Source organism: Tachypleus tridentatus, chromosome 5 (genome assembly GCF_004210375.1).
Source record: "Tachypleus tridentatus isolate NWPU-2018 chromosome 5, ASM421037v1, whole genome shotgun sequence".
Taxonomy (NCBI): domain Eukaryota; kingdom Metazoa; phylum Arthropoda; class Merostomata; order Xiphosura; family Limulidae; genus Tachypleus; species Tachypleus tridentatus.
Window position 1 is genome coordinate 41,707,218 of NC_134829.1, and position 20,992 is coordinate 41,728,209.

The 20,992-nt window shown below is 36.1% G+C and overlaps 1 protein-coding gene across 1 annotated transcript in view; it reads left to right on the forward strand.

The window, feature by feature from the left end:
- LOC143251004 (sal-like protein 1) overlaps window positions 1-18,744 on the forward strand; it is a 130,724-nt gene extending 111,980 nt beyond the window's left edge. The window contains 2 exon segments of the mRNA XM_076502277.1: window positions 10,500-14,393; window positions 14,396-18,744. Coding sequence (XP_076358392.1) covers window positions 10,500-14,393; window positions 14,396-15,105 — 4,604 coding nt within the window. The 3' untranslated portion in view covers window positions 15,106-18,744.
- The last annotated feature ends 2,248 nt before the right edge of the window (window positions 18,745-20,992 follow it).

A 20,992-nucleotide genomic window follows, 5' to 3' on the forward strand; every position in this document is an offset into this window, starting at 1 on the left:
TTGTGACTAAATCGTTAACAATATGGTTATGTCGGAACAAACAAAAGTATGTTGTTTAGTTTTCCCACAGCAAACACTACTACACAAAAATTAGTGAACCAAACTAACACTAACAGGATGTATAACTTCTATAGAAAGTGACCTTAACAGCTAATACTAACAGGATGCATAACACCTATAGAAAGTGACCTTAACAGTTAATACTAACAGGATGCATAACTTCTATAGAAAGTGACCTTAACAGTTAATACTAACAGGATGTATAACTTCTATAGAAAGTGACCTTAACAGTTAATACTAACAGGATGTATAACTTCTAGAGAGTGTGAACTTAACAGTTAATACTAACAGAATGTATAACTTATGTATAAAGTGACCTTAACAGTTAATACTAACAGGATGTATAACTTCTGTATAAAGTGACCTTAACAGCTAATATTAACAGGATGTATAACTTCTATATAAAGTGACCTTAACAGTTAATACTAACAAGATGTATAACTTCTATAGAAAGTGACCTTAACAGTTAATACTAACAGGATGTATAACTTCTGTAGAAAGTGACCTTAACAGTTAATACTAACAGGATGTATAACTTCTGTATAGAAAGTGACCTTAACAGTTAATACTAACAGGATGTATAAAAGTTACCTTAACAGCTAATATTAACAGGATGTATAACTTCTGTATAAAGTGACCTTAACAGTTAATACTAACAGGATGTATAACTTCTATAGAAAGTGACCTTAACAGTTAATACTAACAGTATGTATAACTTCTATAGAAAGTGAACTTAACATGTGTAATTCGACTTATTAGTTCGATCAACGTCTTTCATTTTTTGTTTAAATATCATGAAAACGTTATTCCTTTTTACAAAATTTTAAGACGTGCTTGTCAAAACTTAAAATCACTGATCAAAGGTCATATCAACTGCAATGTTGTCTACTTTTACATCACTGCAGTCTTTTCTTCTTGGCGGGAAAACTACTGAAATGAAGATAAACCTTCTCATCTCGCCTATATAGGCCTGTTGGTTATGGCGCTCGATTTGCATTTATGTTTGAATCCCGTAAAGTGATTAGTTCTGAATACACGCCTATGATGGTTTTATTGTCTTGAAATGTTTGCATATTCTACAGTAATTCTTGTACGCTGAATCCGAGAATGATGTTCATTTTATTCCATCACGTACAGTTTTTTCAAGAAACATCGTACGTACTTTTATATTGAGTGAATCATTTTCAAAATATATGGTCGGGTTTTGTTATATTAAAATGTTGACAACCAATCGCGAAGTGAGAATCGTATCGATCTTTCTAAAACCCACAAGAAACCCTCCGCTAGTATATAAACAGTTAAAATGCCGCATGACGTGTCATTTTTAGAAAGCTAAGTGCAAGGTGCACTTTGACATTATTTTTTTTTCTTTTCAATATTATTTATTCATTGCTATTACAACATGTTGTGCAAATGACCCAAACATGTTTTGCTATATATTTGAATTAAGTAAGGTTTTTCTTCCCGATTTGTAAAAAATATTCTTACGTGATAAAAAAAATGAATAATTTTCGAAATCTACTAAGCTTAATTACGAAAAATTCCTTATTGAAACCAAAGCATTTTTTATTAAACTTAAAGTCGCAGTCCTGTGTTATCAGAGACGAAACTGACATCGAATTTAGTCTCTCTGAAATACCCATTGTAGTTTTATCACCAAGGGTTAATAAAACAAGGGTTAATACCTGTACTTGTAGTATAGATACTGCAGTAAATGCATTGGTAGATGTGTGTTCGGTTGTAGTGGTAGTAGATACCTGAGAAGAGAAAATATTAAACTAGATTGAGATATAACGTTACAAGCACGTGCGTAACGGACTCTGCTAGCTGCAGAAGAAAAACATAACAACATACATGATGCACTGCTACATGTATATTAGATGTCTTCTATTAGAATGTATACAACAGCAAATACGGTAGAAGGCGCCTGTTAGTGTATATGCAACTCACTATGTTAAATGTTATGCATCACATAACATATTACATTGCAAAGGTTTTGGGTTAAGATATATGCAACGTACTACATTATATACAATAGAACACGTCAGGATGCACATAACATTGTATACAGCGTATAGGACTCTTGTTGTGTTGTGTGCAACATATTACATTAGATACAGAAGGAGACACGTCAGGATATACATGACATAGTGTGTGAAAGAAAACTTGTAAGGAAAGACATAATCTATTTTATAGGTTAACCGAAAAAGCTGAAACATTAAAATGGAATCTTTCTTTGTTTTGGATTTCAGCGCAAATACACACTATCATTGTTGTACCTGTCATGATATCGAAATCCGAATTTTAGCACTACAACCTTCAAACCCTACTGTTTGTTGAGCCATTAGGAATGGGGTTGAGGTGCGAGTTGAATCAAAGTAAAATTACAACAAAAAACTCGGAAATAAGGTTGCATCCTCCATTTTTTTTTCAGTCTAGCTTCAAAACGAATGAAAAGTTAGTCCTAACTTATTTTTGGATGACTATAATTTCTAGTTGTGTATAGCACCAGGTACAGTACCTTTTACTGACGCAACGAATATTTTTCTCTGTGTGGGGGCGATGAAAGAAAGCTGTTCATATCTATAAATAACGCTGAAGGAATTTTGGCATTGTCCGATCTTAACATAAACATGTATTTCTTTCTCTTCTGGGTTTTATGTCACTTTCGCTATTCCATCTTCACCCAATTATAGAATAATTGGTAAGAAGAGTATAGAAAAGTGTGCAGCGAAAGCTCCCTTTCTTTTGCTATATTTAAATGTATTGTTCTTCCAGAATGTAAGCCTAATATAGCCGCGTCTACAGACGCCAGTCATTGTGTATATTTAGATCAACCCTCTGAAAGTCCATATCGTAATTTTGTTGTGTACATTATCTTAGCAGAAAGAAAACATAAAAAAAGCTGAAGAAGAAAAAGCAGTGGCTGATTTCCAAATTATGATTTATTTCCCAAATATAATAACTGAAATCGTTTTATTCATAAAGAAAATCAATATATATATATATGTGTGTGTGTGTTTTTTTTGCACGTGTTTGCACACTTCAATTACGATCGTTGACGTTAGATTTCTTCTCAATGTTTGAAAATGAAAGCAAATAACTTAGACAAAGTGTAGGAATAGTGATTTCTCTGATGAATCAACACCTAATTAGGAAATTAATATTTCTGTATCCTTAGCCACATTGCACTGTTTCGTATGTACGGTTTATTGTTGGATTTGGCATATGGCCTAATGGTTAAGGCTCTGGACTCATACTCTGAGATGCATGGGTTTCCTATCTTTTCTCTAAAAATGCTCGTTGTAATGAGAAGGATAATCTCACTATTCGTTGACAAAAGTGGCCCCCAAGTTGATGGTAGGTAATGTCCTCGAATATGAAATTCAAAAAACAAACCAATAAACTGTCTATTATTGCCCATCCAGGAGGTCAGTCAGTGATAAGTCTACGAACTAAATTTTGAAGTTAGATTCCGCGTCTTGGACAGAGCACAGCTATAAAGTATTATAGCTTTCGGCTGAAACAAACAGCAACTGTATCTATTCTGCATTTGAAAATTCAGTTTAAAATTACGAATAATTTCGGTGTAAAACCACCAATTAAGTAAGTTATTTTAAATATATTTAGAGGATACATTTTAAAAATACACGTGATTATTTGTGGCAATTTTCTAAGCTTTTCAGAATAACCTCAGGTTTTATACATGCAACAAATAGTCAATTATGAAGTCCACATATTAATTATTTTATCGGGACGTTTCTATAATATCTTTAATCTGATAAATATAGATATTTATTTATTGTTGAGTTTTATTATATACGTTTTGATGCATTATTTTAATGGCATATTAAATATTCAAGTATGTAATAAAATCTGTTGACGTGCCTGAACGAACGATACGATAAATGCGTCAGATAAAACAGACTTGGCACTACAGGGTCAATCTAAATGTTAAAGTTCTGCTGTAAAAAACATGTCTTTTTTTTAGCTTGTGACATCTTAAACAAAACTAACAAAGGCACAAAGACGCTAATGGCGCTTCATAGTCGCGAACTGACCTGTCAGGTCAGTTTGACGCGAATTTATAGCCTATTCTTTGACTTCAGCGCTGAGAATGAAGTGGTAGCAGCAGTTTCTCTCCGAGATAAAGGCCTAACTGATCAACACGCGCAGAATCCTTGATGAGGAGAGAAATCTAATAATGTCTGCGATATACTATGAGACTATTTTATACGTAGGAGATCATAGGAGTAATTATTTATATTCATTCGAAACCCACCCGAACAGTGACTCTGAGAAGATATATATAAATGCTTTCGAATTAAATTTAAAATCACGCAACTTTGCTGCCATCTAGTGTCTATTAATAGAGGTATGATGGTCATTTACTAATCTATCAGTGTACTATTTAAGAATGGACACACTGAACGGCAGACAATCATTGTGATAGATAAAAATTTTCTGAATCACAGAAAGGTTATATCGTTTTATATATGTTTATATGCATATACTTATATTTGTATAGTGTTCTAGATCTTGTTGCAGAGACAAAGCAAACAAGTCTACAGTTCTCTACACACTATCTGTTAAGACTATTTTAACAATACAACTTTTTATTAAATACAGATTCACAATATAGACAAAGTCGTCATTACTGAGACAGGGAGCTCAGGTTACTCTTTAATCATACATACATTGCTAATGGTAATTTTTCAATTACATAATTTTTTATGTATGTGCTATTTGGTTAGATATTTGAATCGAATTTCGCGTTAAACTACACGAGGACTATCTGCGTTAGCCGTCCCTAATTAATCAGTATAAGATTAGAGAGAAGGCAGCTAGTCATCACCATCCACCGTCAGCTCTTGGGCTACTCTTTTACCAACGAATAATGGGATTGATTGTTACATAATAATGCCCTCACGACTGAAAGAGCAAGCATATATGGTGTCATGGGGATTTAAGCCCGTAACCCGTAGATTGCGATTCGAACGCCTTACTAACCTGGTCATATCAACCATTCTTTGGGTAGGCCTTGCCTTCTTACACAAAAATAATGTAAATGGATTACAGTTAATATGGTTGCATCTTATATAACTAAAACCTCCAAGAAGTCGTTACAGTAACATGAGATAAACAAAGATCCGAAAACTCTAACTGTCTTATCGTTTCTCCGAAATCACTGAAGCACTACTTTGTGCTAGAACAGATGAACTAAATTGATCACAAAATTACGTGTAGAAAAAAACCCAACAACAAACAGTGGATAAAGTCTGAAAAACAGAGTATCATGAGAAAGAATAAAAGAAAATGGAAAACGTTGTGGTCATTTGGGCTTCGTGACAACAGATGTATATTCGAATTCATCTTTTAACACACAATATCTCAAAATAAACTCGTATACGTTCTGACTTTTGGCATAATGCCAAGTTGTTGTGAGCTATTTGTTTGGAAGCATTGCGGTGTGACTCGGAATGTCTCGCAGCCAAGAATTATATTAATAAGTTCTACTGGCATGATCATTTCTAAAGATATAATTATAGATCGCGTCTCAAATGCTGTCTGCTTCTCACTTTGTCCAAACATAGATCAACTGACCCATCATTTACGTGTAAACATATTCACTTCCTTTTTCTTTTGTAATTTTAAATTCCTATTTTAGCATGAACAAAGGACTGGTTTCTTGTCCTTCTTCGAACTGAGATGTGTATAGACTTAAAACTGAAAATGAAAATACAAAAAAGCTTATACCGAAAACATAAAATAAAACAGTATAGTGCATGCTATCTGTCTGCCTCCTAGGCGTCTTGGAAACTTGCGAGTTTCAATTACGTTTTACGAAAATAACTTTCAGATCTGACAAGAATTATCAAGGTTTTTTACAGTTAACATAAATAAACACTAAAAAAATAAATCTTACATCATTGTTTGCCATTATTTTATTAATTTCAACATAACACGATGTTTGATTTACGTTTTCTCGGCAGTCTCGAATTACGTCTTGGACATTTATTTATTTCATAAAGTTAATGGCTCAGTTATGTATGGATTTCAAGCTAATTCATGAATAATTTCATTTCCATTTCAAACTCAAAACATGCTCAGATAGAGAGAAAATTTTATGAATTTTTCCGCTGTTGGGAAAAATGGCACGGCAGAAATCTTACATTTTCTTGTTGTGGTTTCAAACGAGTTTGGCGCAGCATGGCCAGGTGGGTTAAGGCGTTCGACTCGTAATCCGAGGGTCGCGAGTTCGAATCCCCGTCACACCAAACATGCTCGCTCTTTCAGCCGTGGGGGCATTATAATGTCACGGTCAATTCCACTATTCGTAGCTAAAAGTTGGCGGTGGGTGGTGATGAATAGCTGCCTTCCCTCTATTCTTACACTGCTAAATTAGGAACGGCTAGCGCAGATAGCCTTCGAGTAGCTTTGCGCGAAATTCAAAAACAAACAAACAAACAATTCAAATAAGTGAGAATACCGTAAACATATATAAAAAATATTAACTATGTTTAGGAATATTCATAATAATCAAGGCATATATCGCTGATACCTACTTGTAAAGATACAATGTTAAACTGATTTTACTTTTTATGTGTGTGTTCGTGCGCATGAACTACGTTTTTAAATCTTCATCGATTGTGTTTGCAAGTTTTGTGTTTTTGCCACAGGTGAAGAGGACTTTGCAGAACAGTTGAATTTGTTAATTTCTAACACATTTTGCTTCACATCTCTCAGATGGCACATTGGTACAATGTATGTGGACAGTGACGGCACTAGACATAAGCAGACTACGCTATTGCTTAGGGCCCCAAGTGGATCAAAGGGATGCCCTCATCCTCGTGGGTTTTCTTTTTAATTATTTTGTTTGCTTCACTAATGTATTATTTTTTCAGCGTTTTCAAGTAAACATTTTTGGTTAGAATTTCGCGCAAAGCTACACGAGGGCTATCTGCGCTAGCCATCCCTAATTTAGCAGTGTAAGACCAGATGGAAGGCAACCAGTCATCACCAACCAACGCCAATTCTTGGGCTACTAGTTTACAAATGAATAGTAAGATTCACCGTCACATTGTAACGCCCCCACGGCTGAAAGGACGAGCATGTTTGGCGTGATGGGGATTCGAATCCGCGACCCTCGGATTACGAGTCGAATGCCTTAACCACCTGGCCATGCCGGGCCAGCCTAAGTAACCCAGAAACACATAACTCAGTTACTGATCGATGTTTAAAAAACATTGCAGGAAGGCTTTTTGCTTCTCAGGCAAGGATTTGTTACTACTTGCCGTTCCCAGATGGTGTCATGATTTGGTATATATACTGGTTCAGTGGTGTTAGCATGTTGGTACAAATGACTTTTTAAAGAAGTGTTTTTAGCATGTGTTGTGTTGGTGTATTGTTTGTTGATGGGCGAAGACGTCCAAACATATTCCTACTTAAGAACTCTAATGCGCTAACGTCCAAACATACTCCTACTTAGGAACTATGATGCGCTAACGTCCAAACATATTCCTACTTAGGAACTCTAATGCGCTAACGTTCAAACATATTCCTACTTAGGAACTCTAATGCACTAACGTCCAAACATGTTACTAGTTAGGAACTCTAATGCGCTAACGTCCAAACATGTTCCTACTTAGGAACTCTATCTAATGCGCTAGCGACCAAACATGTTACTACTTAGGAACTCTAATGCGCTAACGTCCAAACATGTTACTACTTAGGAACTCTAATGCACTAACACTGCTCCTGTATGTAGCTCTTTAATCTGGTCAGTAGTTAATGTTTATTATTATCCTCGGAAAGTGAGTTCCATTTTGTTTTGTTAACTATCACGGTACACAACAATCGGGCTCGGCATGGCCAGGTGGTTAAGGCACTCGAATCACCATCTGAGGGTCGTGGGTTCGAATCCCCGTCAGAACAAACATGCCCTTTCAGCCGTGGGGGCGTTATAGCTACTCGAGGTCTGTCTGCGCTAGCCGTTCCTAATTCAGCAGTGTAGGAAGAGGGAAGACAGCTAGTCATCACCACCCACCGCCAACTCTTGGGCTACTCTTTTACCAACGAATAGTGGGATTGACCGTCGCATTATAACGCCCCCACGGCTGAAAGGGCGAGCATGTTTGGCGCGACTGGGATTTGTTTTTGAAGAAAGTACAATGGTAAAAAAAAAAGGCTTAATATAAATAAAATTGCTAAATATTCAGCACGTGCTGATATGTTTACTTGTATTAGTCTCTGGGAAAGGGGGGGATTGGTGTTATTACAGAATACGTCTTGTCGATTTTGTCTTTTCATTTAATTGACATCTGGTCCTTGGGAAAAAAAAAAATATGTATGTGGCTATAACTCAGCTCAGCGAAAACCAAAGAAAAATGAAAAAAAATTTTTTTTCATCCGTCGTTTTAGATGTACTAAAGACTTTTGTATTCTATTTTCACCCTATTTCTTTTTTTTTTATATTATGTCACCCTGAAGCAAAAATTAAATCAGTCCGTTCATCCAATTTATCTTAATGGTCTAAATAAGCCTTATAATATATATTTTTTTGTTACCACACTGTTACAAATGTTAATAGAAAAAGGTTTTTCACCAGACTGTTTCTTGAAGCCATGTCGCCCTTTCTCTGATTACACGAGACTTGAATGTCCTTGGATTATAGATTACGTTGCCTGCAAGCAATATCGTGTATTTTAATTTATGAAATGTTATAAAGAGAAGAGATTGTGACAAAAATGTATTTTATTAACTCAAATCGACAGTGTTTAGTAGAAGGTCAATAAAACCTCTAACCTTTGATGGGTCGTTTGCGGAAGAAGACAGAATGACAAAAAATATTTAATCAGACACTGGGGGGCACACGTATTATTTATACTGACTACTCTTTCTGATATCTATTCAATGTTAAATACATCATTCGATAAAAAATACGAATATATATATATATTAACAAGTTAGCTCTGCGGTAACTAATGTCTGTTAAAGTGTGAAAAAAATCAACATATAATGTGTGTTCGAAATAATTATTTTAGATCGTTTAAAAGTACTGGAATAAGTGAATTCATTTTTGCTTTGTTTTCTGCTAGTACAAACTCGTGCATGGATACATTTAATTTACAGCTACGCTGTAATACATTTCATTTACTGCTACGCTGTCCAGTAAAAGGTCTACATATGAGAGCAAAAATAGGGCAGTCTGCCGTCAACCAGTTAGGATGAACTCGTACAGACAAATCTCCTGATGGATTACTGAGTAGTTTACCCGCTTTCTAATGGCTCCTTGTAGTCCATAAGCGTTCATCATCCTTCTCAGAATTCCAGTGAAGCAAAACACTCTTTCACTGTAGTATCGCCATCATCAGGAAAGTGACGCTGCTGTTTCTTTGGCCAACGTTCATGTAATTATGTATCTCAGGACCCGAATCAACATCTATGAAAAGCATGAAGTAACTACTCAAAATCTCAGGGGAATCCCATAGAATGTGCTGCAAACCAGTAACTTTCAACATTCGTTGAAAGGTTTATGATGCTAAAAATCGGGCTTTGATACTTGTGGCTGGCATTATACAAATGAACCATTGTGTACATTTGAGCTCAATAAATAAACAAACAAACTTTCAAAGCCCGATTTTTAGCATCATAAACCTTTAGGTTTGTCGCTGAACGAGTGAGGAAGGAGAAAAACCTATATTTGAAATGAATGAAGTAATTCTGCTTTTCATGTTTGTTTTAGTAGGTTTGGTTTGAATTATCGTGCAAAGCTACTCGAGAGCTATCTGCGCTAGCCGTCCCTAATTTAGCAGTGTAAGGCTAGAGGGAAGGCAGCTAGTAACCACCACCCACCGCCAACTCTTGGGCTACCAATGAATAGTGAGATTGACCGTCACATTATAACGTCCCCACGGCTGAAAGGGCGAACTTGTTTGGTGGGACGGGGATTCGAACTCGGTTTTAGTAGAATCTCGCATAAAAGACTAAATGGAAAAGATATAATTAGTTGATATCACATTGTAATTCTAAAAGAACAGCAGGCAAAATTTGGACGTTTAAGGTTGAATGAAAATTTGAAGTTACTAAAGCATTGTAGCACATGATTTTGATTTCTTTTTAATTTGGGCGTTGTCACGAAATATCTAATATTTTGTTGTATTGTTTTTGCACTAATATTCTATCGTTTAACGAAACTGAACAGCATTTTTTTTAACTTTATCTCATGTAAATATGCAAATATATATAAAATGATTTTTTTAAATAAAGACATTAACAATTGATTTAAAATATAGATTACGATATATAGGAATTGATTTCATGAGCTTTAAGGAAAATATAACTTTCAATCTAATATTAAAATAATTGTGAAATGGTTATTTGTTGTTTCTTTTGAATCACCAGGACCCTATACAAGTTTTTTATTTTTTTTTTTTCAGACGCGAACTCAGACACTCCAAAGGATGAAGGAATAGGTGATGCCCACGTTTGTGGAAAGTGCAGGGGCGAATTCATAGAGCTTTCTGAATTTCTCACCCACAAAAAAACTTGTACAAGAAAACGATTAGTGTATATTGTAGCTGATGAAACGGACGACTTCCAACCTTTAGAGGATATGGATAGTCCTGATTATCAAAGCGGTTCATCTTCTGATGACCTAAGTGAAGAGCAAGAATCGACTCTGAAACAGTCAGAAGACATTATGAACAGTGACAGACTTTATTATGAAAAAGTGGACTCACCTGATAGTGGTGACCTTCCTAGTTTAGTTATGAACAAGGGTCAATCTAGTGTGTGCATGGATGACTTAACAGGAGAGCTGGACAAAACGCTTGATGGGGTCTTGAACCTCTCAAACAATTGCAAGAACACTCTGAACAGAAATCTCATTAATTATTCCACATCGCTTATCACTAACCTACCTCAATCTTTACTGTACTCTCAGTATTTGCCTGAAACTAATGTTACCTTGGAAACGTTGCAAAATACTAAAGTTGCAGTGGCTCAGCACAGCTCCAACAGCGACAAGAGTCAAACGGCTGAGTTGGCTGCCCTGCAGTCTGCTTTGTACACTTTACAACAACAACAGCTTATTCAACTCCAGATTATACAACAACTCCAGTCTCAGCTGATTGGAGGATCAGGAACACATCCGGCTGTCACAACTCCTCTACCTCCACCAACTGGATCGGTAACACTGACTTCTCCATTGAGCACTGAGACCACTTCAATGGTTTCAAGTACTGCAACAACAACATCATTGTTGCTTCAACAAACTCCTTCTGTGTATGTAGCAACAAAATCAGGCTCCCTGGATGCTTCGACCTTGAATGTTTGTAGTTCAGCATCTGATGTTAATATTCAAACAAAAGATTCTATGCAGCATCCGTTAATTCCACCTCCACCTCTTCCTCACGAACCAAACACACTGGAGCTTCTTCAGAGGCACACAGAGCAAGCTCTTCAAAACACGATGTCAGGAGGATCCTTCCTGTTGAATGGGGTGAGTAGTTATGGTAGTGAAACAGAAATGTCTAAAATACGAAAAGGAAAGCTATCGAATGCATCTGCTAGTGATGGAAAATCTCTTCACGGACAAGATGATTCGTTTTTTCGACATCGTTGTCGATTTTGCGGTAAGGTATTTGGAAGTGACAGTGCTTTGCAAATTCACATTCGCTCTCATACTGGAGAAAGACCTTTTCGTTGCAATATTTGTGGAAATCGATTTTCAACTAAAGGCAACTTGAAAGTTCATTTTCAGAGACACAAGTCAAAATATCCTCATATTGAAATGGACAGTAATCCATTTCCAGAACATCTGGATAAGCTGTATCCACCATTAGAACCTCCTTCTTCCCAGAGTCCTGTATTGCAAGAAATGTCAAACAGTTGTAGCTCACAGCCTCCTTTGTTGATACCACAAATAGCTTCATTACCACAGTCTCAACAACTTGTAAATGGGGAACATCGACAGACTCTAACTTCCATTGACTTAGAAAACAGACCTACTACCTCACAAGAAGAAGAAATTTCGAACGAAGCAAAAAATGTCTCTAGACAAAAAAATCCAAATTTACCTATTTCTACAGATGAAGTCATAGAAGAACCAGAAACTGATGTGCCACTGGAAAAAGATGAAGAAATGAGGAATGACCAAGAACAAGAAGACATTGACCCACATCGCATCTTAAGTTCTGGACCATCAGCTTCACAAAGTCCTATTGTTGAAGACGAAGACAAAAATGGTGCAGAAATAAAAGGTCCTGAAGAATTAAAGAGCTCTCCCTTTCATAGTGGAGTCACTTCAGTTCCACCATCCATAATTCCTCCTTATCCCCCATTTTTAAGTACCATGGCTGCTTCATACCCCACGTTATTTCATTCATCATTCTCCCCTTCATTACCTGCGTTTAATCTGCATTCATTACCTACTACCTCTACCTCTCAAACATCGACTCCAATAGCCACAACTTCTGATGATCACAATAACGCTAACGATCCTGTCTTTTATCAAGATTTACTTCCTAAACCAGGAAGTACAGACAGTAACTGGGAATCACTTATGGAAATAACCAAGACATCAGAAACAACTAAGCTGCAGCAGCTTGTAGATAATATTGAACATAAGCTCAGTGATCCCAATCAATGTGTTATTTGTCACCGTGTTCTTAGTTGTAGGAGTGCTCTGCAAATGCATTATCGTACCCACACTGGCGAAAGACCTTTCAAATGCAAAATATGTGGACGTGCATTCACAACAAAAGGTAATTTGAAGACTCACATGGGTGTTCACAGGGTAAAGCCTCCTTTACGTGTGCTTCATCAATGTCCAGTGTGCCATAAACAGTTCACCAACTCTCTCGTTTTACAGCAACACATCCGAATGCACACTGGTGAACCTATTGATATGAGTCCAGAACAGATAATGGCAAACGAAATTAGAGCCCCGGTTTCCCTCCCGGCTCCCTTTCCAAGACCAATTTTACCAGCCCTTCCATTAAATTTCTCAACCCAAAGCCATTTTTCTCAGTCGGTTCAGACTTCGCTTCCTCTTTCGCAGTCTCACCCTCCTACACCATCAAGTTCTCCAGGTATTTCTACGACCCTGTCTTCTCTTTCAACTATAATAAAGAATACAGATAGTGTCATAAAAGCCATAACTCCCCCAACAAAAGACCAAGATTATTTCAAAGACAACTCAAAAGAAGAATTATCAGATGATGATGGGCTTTCTCAAACGGACATTCTTCCAGTTAAACCAATGGTTGAAGATATTGCTAAGACAATTCCAGATATAGACTCGGTGACCTCAGCTTGTGCATCCACATCAATTTCCATCTCATCTTCGTCTTCATTACTGCCTTTGTCCCTCATCAGTGAAAGACCCCTTACATCATCTATCACACATACTAGCTCTTCTTTGACAGCGTTAGAAAATCACACAAAAAGCATTTCTACCTCGATTCCTCAACCCCTTTTTGCCCCTTTTGGAATGGGCATTCCTTTAGGCTACTTCCCTCGGTTTGAAAACACATCAGTGTATCTACCTAGATCTCAAACATCTGTAGAAACATCCACGAACAATGGAAAGTCTCTAGTATTTGCACCCCCTTTCTCCCCAAACTCAACAACAAGCAAGGCTACCTCAGACAATTCTGGGGATGAGCGTTCGACCCCTGGTTCAGTGAGAAAATCAGAGTCACCATCTTCAGTGTCTACTCCAATATCATCTTCTACAACTGTGTCACCAAGCGTCATCACTAGTGTGAATCATGACAGCATGGCTCTGGATCTTACTCCAAAGACTTCAATGTTGTCGACCAGTACGCCACCATCCCCATCTGAAATGGCTGCTCATATGTTTGCAGCGCCACTTGGAGGATTACCTTTTGCTTCTCATCCAGGGCGAATGAACACCACTTGCAAAATTTGTTTTAAAACATTTGCTTGTCAGAGTGCTCTTTCAATTCATTATCGCAGCCACACAAAGGAACGTCCTTTTAAATGTGAAACTTGTGACAGAGCTTTCTCTACTAAAGGCAACATGAAACAACATATGCTAACTCACAAGATCAAAGACTTACCATCACAACTTTTCGCCACATCTCCTACTCCAACAACAACGACGTCAAACAGCAGTAGTAAGACAACTAGTACTAACCTTGTGAGTAATACGACAACGGCAAGTTCTGTACCCAAGACGTCTAGCCACTCACACAAAAGGCCGGCTTCAGAGAACAGTGCCAGTGTCCAGCCTCTCCCTAAGAGGCCACAAGGAATGCCTAAACATACGTGCAATGTATGTCACAAGCCTTTTTCAAGTGCAAGCGCGCTCAGATTCATATGCGTACTCATACCGGCGATAAACCTTTCAAATGCACTGTTTGTGAGAGAGCTTTCACCACCAAAGGTAACCTTAAAGTTCACATGGGAACACATATGTGGAACAATTGCACTTCAAGACGGGGACGTCGAATGTCAGTAGATTTGCCAGCTCTCCAGATGACCCCACCTCTTAAACCAGGGGATTTTCAACCCCCTCGCCCAGAACTTTATTTCCCATACCTTCCCCCAGCATACATGAACGGCATGACGACACCAAAGATGAATGAAATATCTGTTATTCAGAGCGCAGGTATCACAAATGGAAACATGCCTTCTTCTCTGAACATGTTTTCACCTCAAGGATTGGCTCGAAACATCCCTCGACATCCTGTGGTTAACTCCAACTCTACTTCAATGAACGACACACCATCATCAGGGACTATTAATGGATTGAAGATGATAAACGAGTCCGAAAAAAACAAGTCCCAGTCACCAAAAGCACCTCGTGACCTCTCTTCTCCTGGACATCCAACTATTCAGCACTCCCCCCCAGCTGGAGACAGGCCGCCCACTTGGGGCTGGAAGATGGCGTGTAACATCTGCAACAAGATTTGTGCTTCATCGACTGAGGTTGAAAACCACATCAAATCTCACTTTAAACCTGATTTAAATGAAGACGACACTTCAACAACTACGGCAGAAAATCTAACAGCCTGAATTTTAACAGTGACTGTCTATGTGTAGAGACCAGAAAAACTAATAGACTCACGTGTCTGAACTAGTGAAATGTGAACACTCTTCTATGAAAACCTTTTACCTGATATGTGCAAGTGGAAGTTTTGTGTTTCATATATCTTCTAGTAGTTGTCTCACAGTGCAAAAGTGAAACGTACATACATCTGTTATGGCTGTTTCACAGAATAATCATCGTAAAATTCACTTTTTTTTTTTGCCATCCTCCTGCCTAACTTGGGCCTGGAGGGATGCCAGGCCAATTTTAATGGTTCCTATAATAAAACTAGTCCAGGGTATGGTGGCATTTGGTCCTATAGAGTACTAAGTCATTATTCAATAGTAATCTTTGTTAGATGCTATGCGTAGGTTTTCTCTTCTTGGAATTCTCATTGGACTTACGTCATGATTAATTATGCACGAGTAAGGAGAAGAAATTATACTTAAAACAGGTGTGTGTGTGTGTGTGTGTGGCAAGAAGTATACCGATAAATATGTATGTATGTAATGTATATTGTAAACATGAAATCTTGTTATCTTCAAATGTGGAAACTTAATTTCCATTAGATTAAACGTTGAAGAACGTTATGTTGTGAGGCACAGTATTGAAAACACTACCTAGTGAGAGTGTAACAAATCGTAGTGTTTTCGAGTTCAGAGAATATATAGGTTAGTGGGAGAGTTGCGATTTTGATTTAGGTGATACAGCGAAATGAAAGTTTTAAAACAATCTGAACGAGTACAGAGTGTTGTGGTAGAGCTATTTTTATGAAGGTAAAAAGAGGTAAAAAATTTTTGCACAAGTTTAATTTTAGCGTCAGATTTTGTCAATTGATCAGTGTTAAAGGCTTAGCAATTATTGGAAGAGCAAGGAATTGGTACACGCAATGTGAATGAACTGGTTTATATGAAGTAAATTAGTAAAAGCATGTTAGGTTTCAGTGTTACTATAATCGAACTTGTACAGTGTTTTTAAGTGAGGTGCTTCAATGTCAAGAAATTTACACAAATTCTCGTGAGAGGTCACCCTATGTACAGTATGCTAACTGTTCTGTGTTTTGTTTTCTTCACTAGCTTGGGCTTGATATTACTAAGTTGTCGCTGGCTCATTCGAGAACTGGCGTTACCCTGTTTGTATTATCAGACACTGCGTGCTCAACATGTCTTTACAATCATTCGCAATGAAAAAATAATAACTGGCGCACACTTAGCCAAGCAAACATAAATTACACTGTGGGTGAGACTTTTAACCAGCTCACTTGAAAAGATTTAATATGGAGTATACACAGAGAGAAGCCAAGAATACTATAATGTGACCTCAAAGAAAGGAAGACATTTTAATGACAGGAGCTAGAAAAACAACTTTTAGTTTTTTGTTCACGTTTCTCGTATTACTAAATTTTAAAAGGCTGCGCGTAGTCAAGCTGTGTTACCATGATTTTGATTGTAAGAATATCTTTTGTCGTCCTTTAGCGGTATGAAGATTTGTGGTGAACAACGTGGTATTGGTTGAAAACAAGGAGAGAGTCCGAGTCATATCAATGTACAGTGTTTGGAATCTCCAGATGTTTTCAGCTAAGTACATTTTGTATAAATGTCACACGTGTGTTTTTAGTTAACCCTTCCTATACTAACATTTTTGTTTCCTCCTTCTGGCTCCATATTGTATTATTTCTTTGTGAATTATGACCATCGTCTGTTTATTTAATTCGAACCTGTCCACCCTCTGTATCTTTCTCTAATCTCTCTTAACCTTAAGAGCACATAATCGATTTTGGTGGAAATCATTATAATCATCGAAAGTTTCAGTCATTTTTGGAATCTCACCTATCAAATGAGATTATACAGGCAGCAACAGGGCCTTTGGATTGAAACCACCAATCAAAAACACTGAACAGTTTGCATCCCATTGTATTTATTGATATCACTCAATCTTTGGTAATTTGCTGGTCATATCCCTTTCAACCGGGAAGTTATTTAGCTTAAAATTTTCAGCTTTTAATATCTCGTGAGGTTAAAAGCAGGGACTGATGATAGAGACGGTCTCCAGAATTGAATATGTACAATGACAGGACCTCCTTTTCAATAATGTCTTTCACTTACATGAGTTCACGTGACCTCAGATGACATCATTTTGTTTTAACAAAGAAGAAGAAAAAAATGGTTATATTTTGAAATAACTTTTCGTATCTGTATGTCTTTGTCAGCTTAAGGTTGTGCATTCGAGAATTTTATTTTTCGATGAAATCGGTTTCTGTGGGTGCTGGACATTTGAAGGTGTAAGTAATTCATCGTTTCGCCTCCACAGAAACTTAGCGCTTACTGTTTATGTTGCGTTACATTCATCTGGCTGTTGGTAATATTATTCTAGAGACAGTTTATGATGATTGTATACCTCAGAATGTTTCTGGGTCGCTCTTAATAAATCCCATCTAGGGTACTATATTATGCTGGTTGTAAACCCTTTCCAGGGTACTATATTATGCCAGGTTGTGATAGGGCGGACGGGGATTTTAGGAGCTGCTGGTTTTTTTTTTGTTTTTTTTTTTATCAATACGAGAAAACCATTGATATTTTACGACTTTAATACATTCAGTTGAATTATTTTGTCTTCGTCCCACTAATTTAGGTAAACGTTATTTCACTAAAATACCTCTAAAAGAAACTCATATGTGAGATAACAAGCAGTGTGTTGCCTGATTTCGGTAAATTTCATGTTTTAACGCGTTTCTCTTATAATCGAGGTACGAATCGATACAAACAAAACTGATTAGCTTTGAATTATCTGACTTATAAAATGGGGAAGACAAAGTTGGTGATACTGTAACTGTGATATGTTCTTTCCTCATTCTTATGTGAAATAATTTATTATTTTTGGAACAAACCGTGTATTCGGTGATGTAGAGGGGCCACCTCAATAGTAAAACAACAACGTAGAAGGAAAATTAATATACATACATACGATACACGTTTCTTACGAAAGAAGTAAAATGCAGTATAACTGTGTTATATCTTACGTTTCGTGGAATTAATAATATACTTTCATTTTAAAGAAACAAGACACGGATATTTTAGTTGGATAAATAATTGTGTTGCTCTGATTTGAGGTGACCCCTAGCGATAAGTTATATTAACAAAATCATTCCACTGCTGAAGGGAGGTATTTGTATGAAACAATGGAGACGGTCCCTGCTTTTACCACTGTGTACCCATGTGAACATTGTTGCTTGTCTTTGTAAATATTGTAAAAGAAACTTGTGGTTGAATATTTGCATGTAGGCCAATTACAACAAACGTGTTTTCAATAAAATGGTGATATTTTGATTTTTCAAGATTTACTGCCCCGTTAAAGCAATTGGTGCATCAAAAACTCAGGAGAAAGCTATTTTTGTAACACTTGTAGCCATTTTTGGTGCCTCAACTGCTATTTTGCAGGTTGTATTGCTATAAAGTAGGCATTTGTGACACGTGACTGAATGTTCTGTTCTGTGGATTGCTACCTAGTTTTTCCTGGTTCCCGCTAGTATTGTTTAGTTTCTCCTGGGAGGGATGCATTAGATTTAGCTAGCTTTCTATTTTGTCATACCGAAGTTCAAGGACAATAAACATTTGTTTTAAGAGACAGTATATTGCCTAACGTGATTCATTTTCTTTGTCCATTTTGTTTATTGAAATATGAAACGTTTAAGTGAAAATCCAATACCCCACTCAAAATGTAAAAAAAAAAAAAGCCTTCGAATTTGTGTATCTTTATTTACGTAAAACATTACATAAAATTTTTTTTTTTCACATAAGGAACTGTAGAAAAAGACGTAAAAAAACAACAACAAGAAACATTTAATGAACATGAAAACGTGTTTACGCCACGATTTTGTCCACCGTTAAGCATCTGGAACAAAAATAAAGAATGTGTTTATGGCCCAGTGGAGATAATAATCATGCTTATCTTCTATTGAAAATAACAAAAACAAAAGATGAGGAAATTATTTCCTGGAATATTTAATGATTTTTGATTTGTTTTGCTTAAAATCACAGGTGTTGATAGACACGTTAGTTCGTACAAATTGTTTTCTCGGAATCGAACCAATGAAACTTGCGCACGACGCGACGTATTACCTAGTATTTTATTTCATTTTCAGCTCATTAAAGATGATTGAATGTTACTATAATCACTTAAAAAGAGAAAGACATATCACCAAGTATTGACAAAATTAATTTAAAACGTTCTATTAAACATCAACTGAGACCCAGAGAAATAGGGTAAAATAATAAAACAAAGTCTTGACGCGCTTGAAACGAGGCACAAATACTTTGAAAAGTAGGAATTTTCTTAAGAATTAAAACAAATAAAAAAAGCTCGAATTCGCTATTTATGGGGTCCACATATTGCATCATCTTGTGTAATTCCATATTTTTCTGACTGTTTCAATGTCATTGTAAAGAAATTATTGAAAGCATTAGCTGAAATTACTAATTTTCTATATAAAATGCACTGAGGAGGCGTAATAATAAGAAATTATTGAAAGCATTAGATGAAATTACCATTTTCTATATAAAATGCACGGAGGGGGCGTAATAATAAGAAATTAGTAAAAGCATTAGCTGAAATTACCATTTTCTATATAAAATGCACGGAGGGGCGTAATAATAAGAAATTATTGAAAGCATTAGCTGAAATTACCATTTTCTATATAAAATGCATTGAGGAGGCGTAATAATAAGAAATTATTGAAAGCATTAGCTGAAATTACCATTTTCTATACAAAATGCACGGAGGGAGCGTAATAATAAGAAATTATTGAAAGCATTAGCTGAAATTACTAATTTTCTATATAAAATGCACGGAGGGGCGTAATAATAAGAAATTAGTAAAAGCATTAGCTGAAATTACTAATTTTCTATATAAAATGCACGGAGGGGCGTAATAATAAGAAATTATTGAAAGCATTAGCTGAAATTACTAATTTTCTATATAAAATGCACTGAGGAGGCGTAATAATAAGAAATTATTGAAAGCATTAGCTGAAATTACCATTTTCTATATAAAATGCACGGAGGGGCGTAATAATAAGAAATTAGTAAAAGCATTAGCTGAAATTACTAATTTTCTATATAAAATGCACGGAGGGGCGTAATAATAAGAAATTATTGAAAGCATTAGCTGAAATTACTAATTTTCTATATAAAATGCACTGAGGAGGCGTAATAATAAGAAATTATTGAAAGCATTAGCTGAAATTACCATTTTCTATATAAAATGCACGGAGGGGCGTAATAATAAGAAATTAGTAAAAGCATTAGCTGAAATTACCATTTTCTATATAAAATGCACGGAGGGCGTAATAATAAAAAAATTAGTAAAAGCATTAGCTGAAATTACCATTTTCTATATAAAATGCACGGAGGGGCGTAATAATAAGAAATTATTGAAAGCATTAGCTGAAATTACCATTTTCTATATAAAATGCACGGAGGGGCGTAATAATAAGAAATTAGTAAAAGCATTAGCTGAAATTACTAATTTTCTATATAAAATGCACTGAGGAGGCGTAATAATAAGAAATTATTGAAAGCATTAGCTGAAATTACCATTTTCTATATAAAATGCACGGAGGGGCGTAATAATAAGAAATTAGTAAAGCATTAGCTGAAATTACCATTTTCTATATAAAATGCACGGAGGGGCGTAATAATAAGAAATTAGTAAAAGCATTAGCTGAAATTACCATTTTCTATATAAAATGCACGGAGGGAGCGTAATAATAAGAAATTATTGAAAGCATTAGCTTAAATTACTAATTTTCTATATAAAATGCACTGAGGAGGCGTAATAATAAGAAATTATTGAAAGCATTAGCTGAAATTACCATTT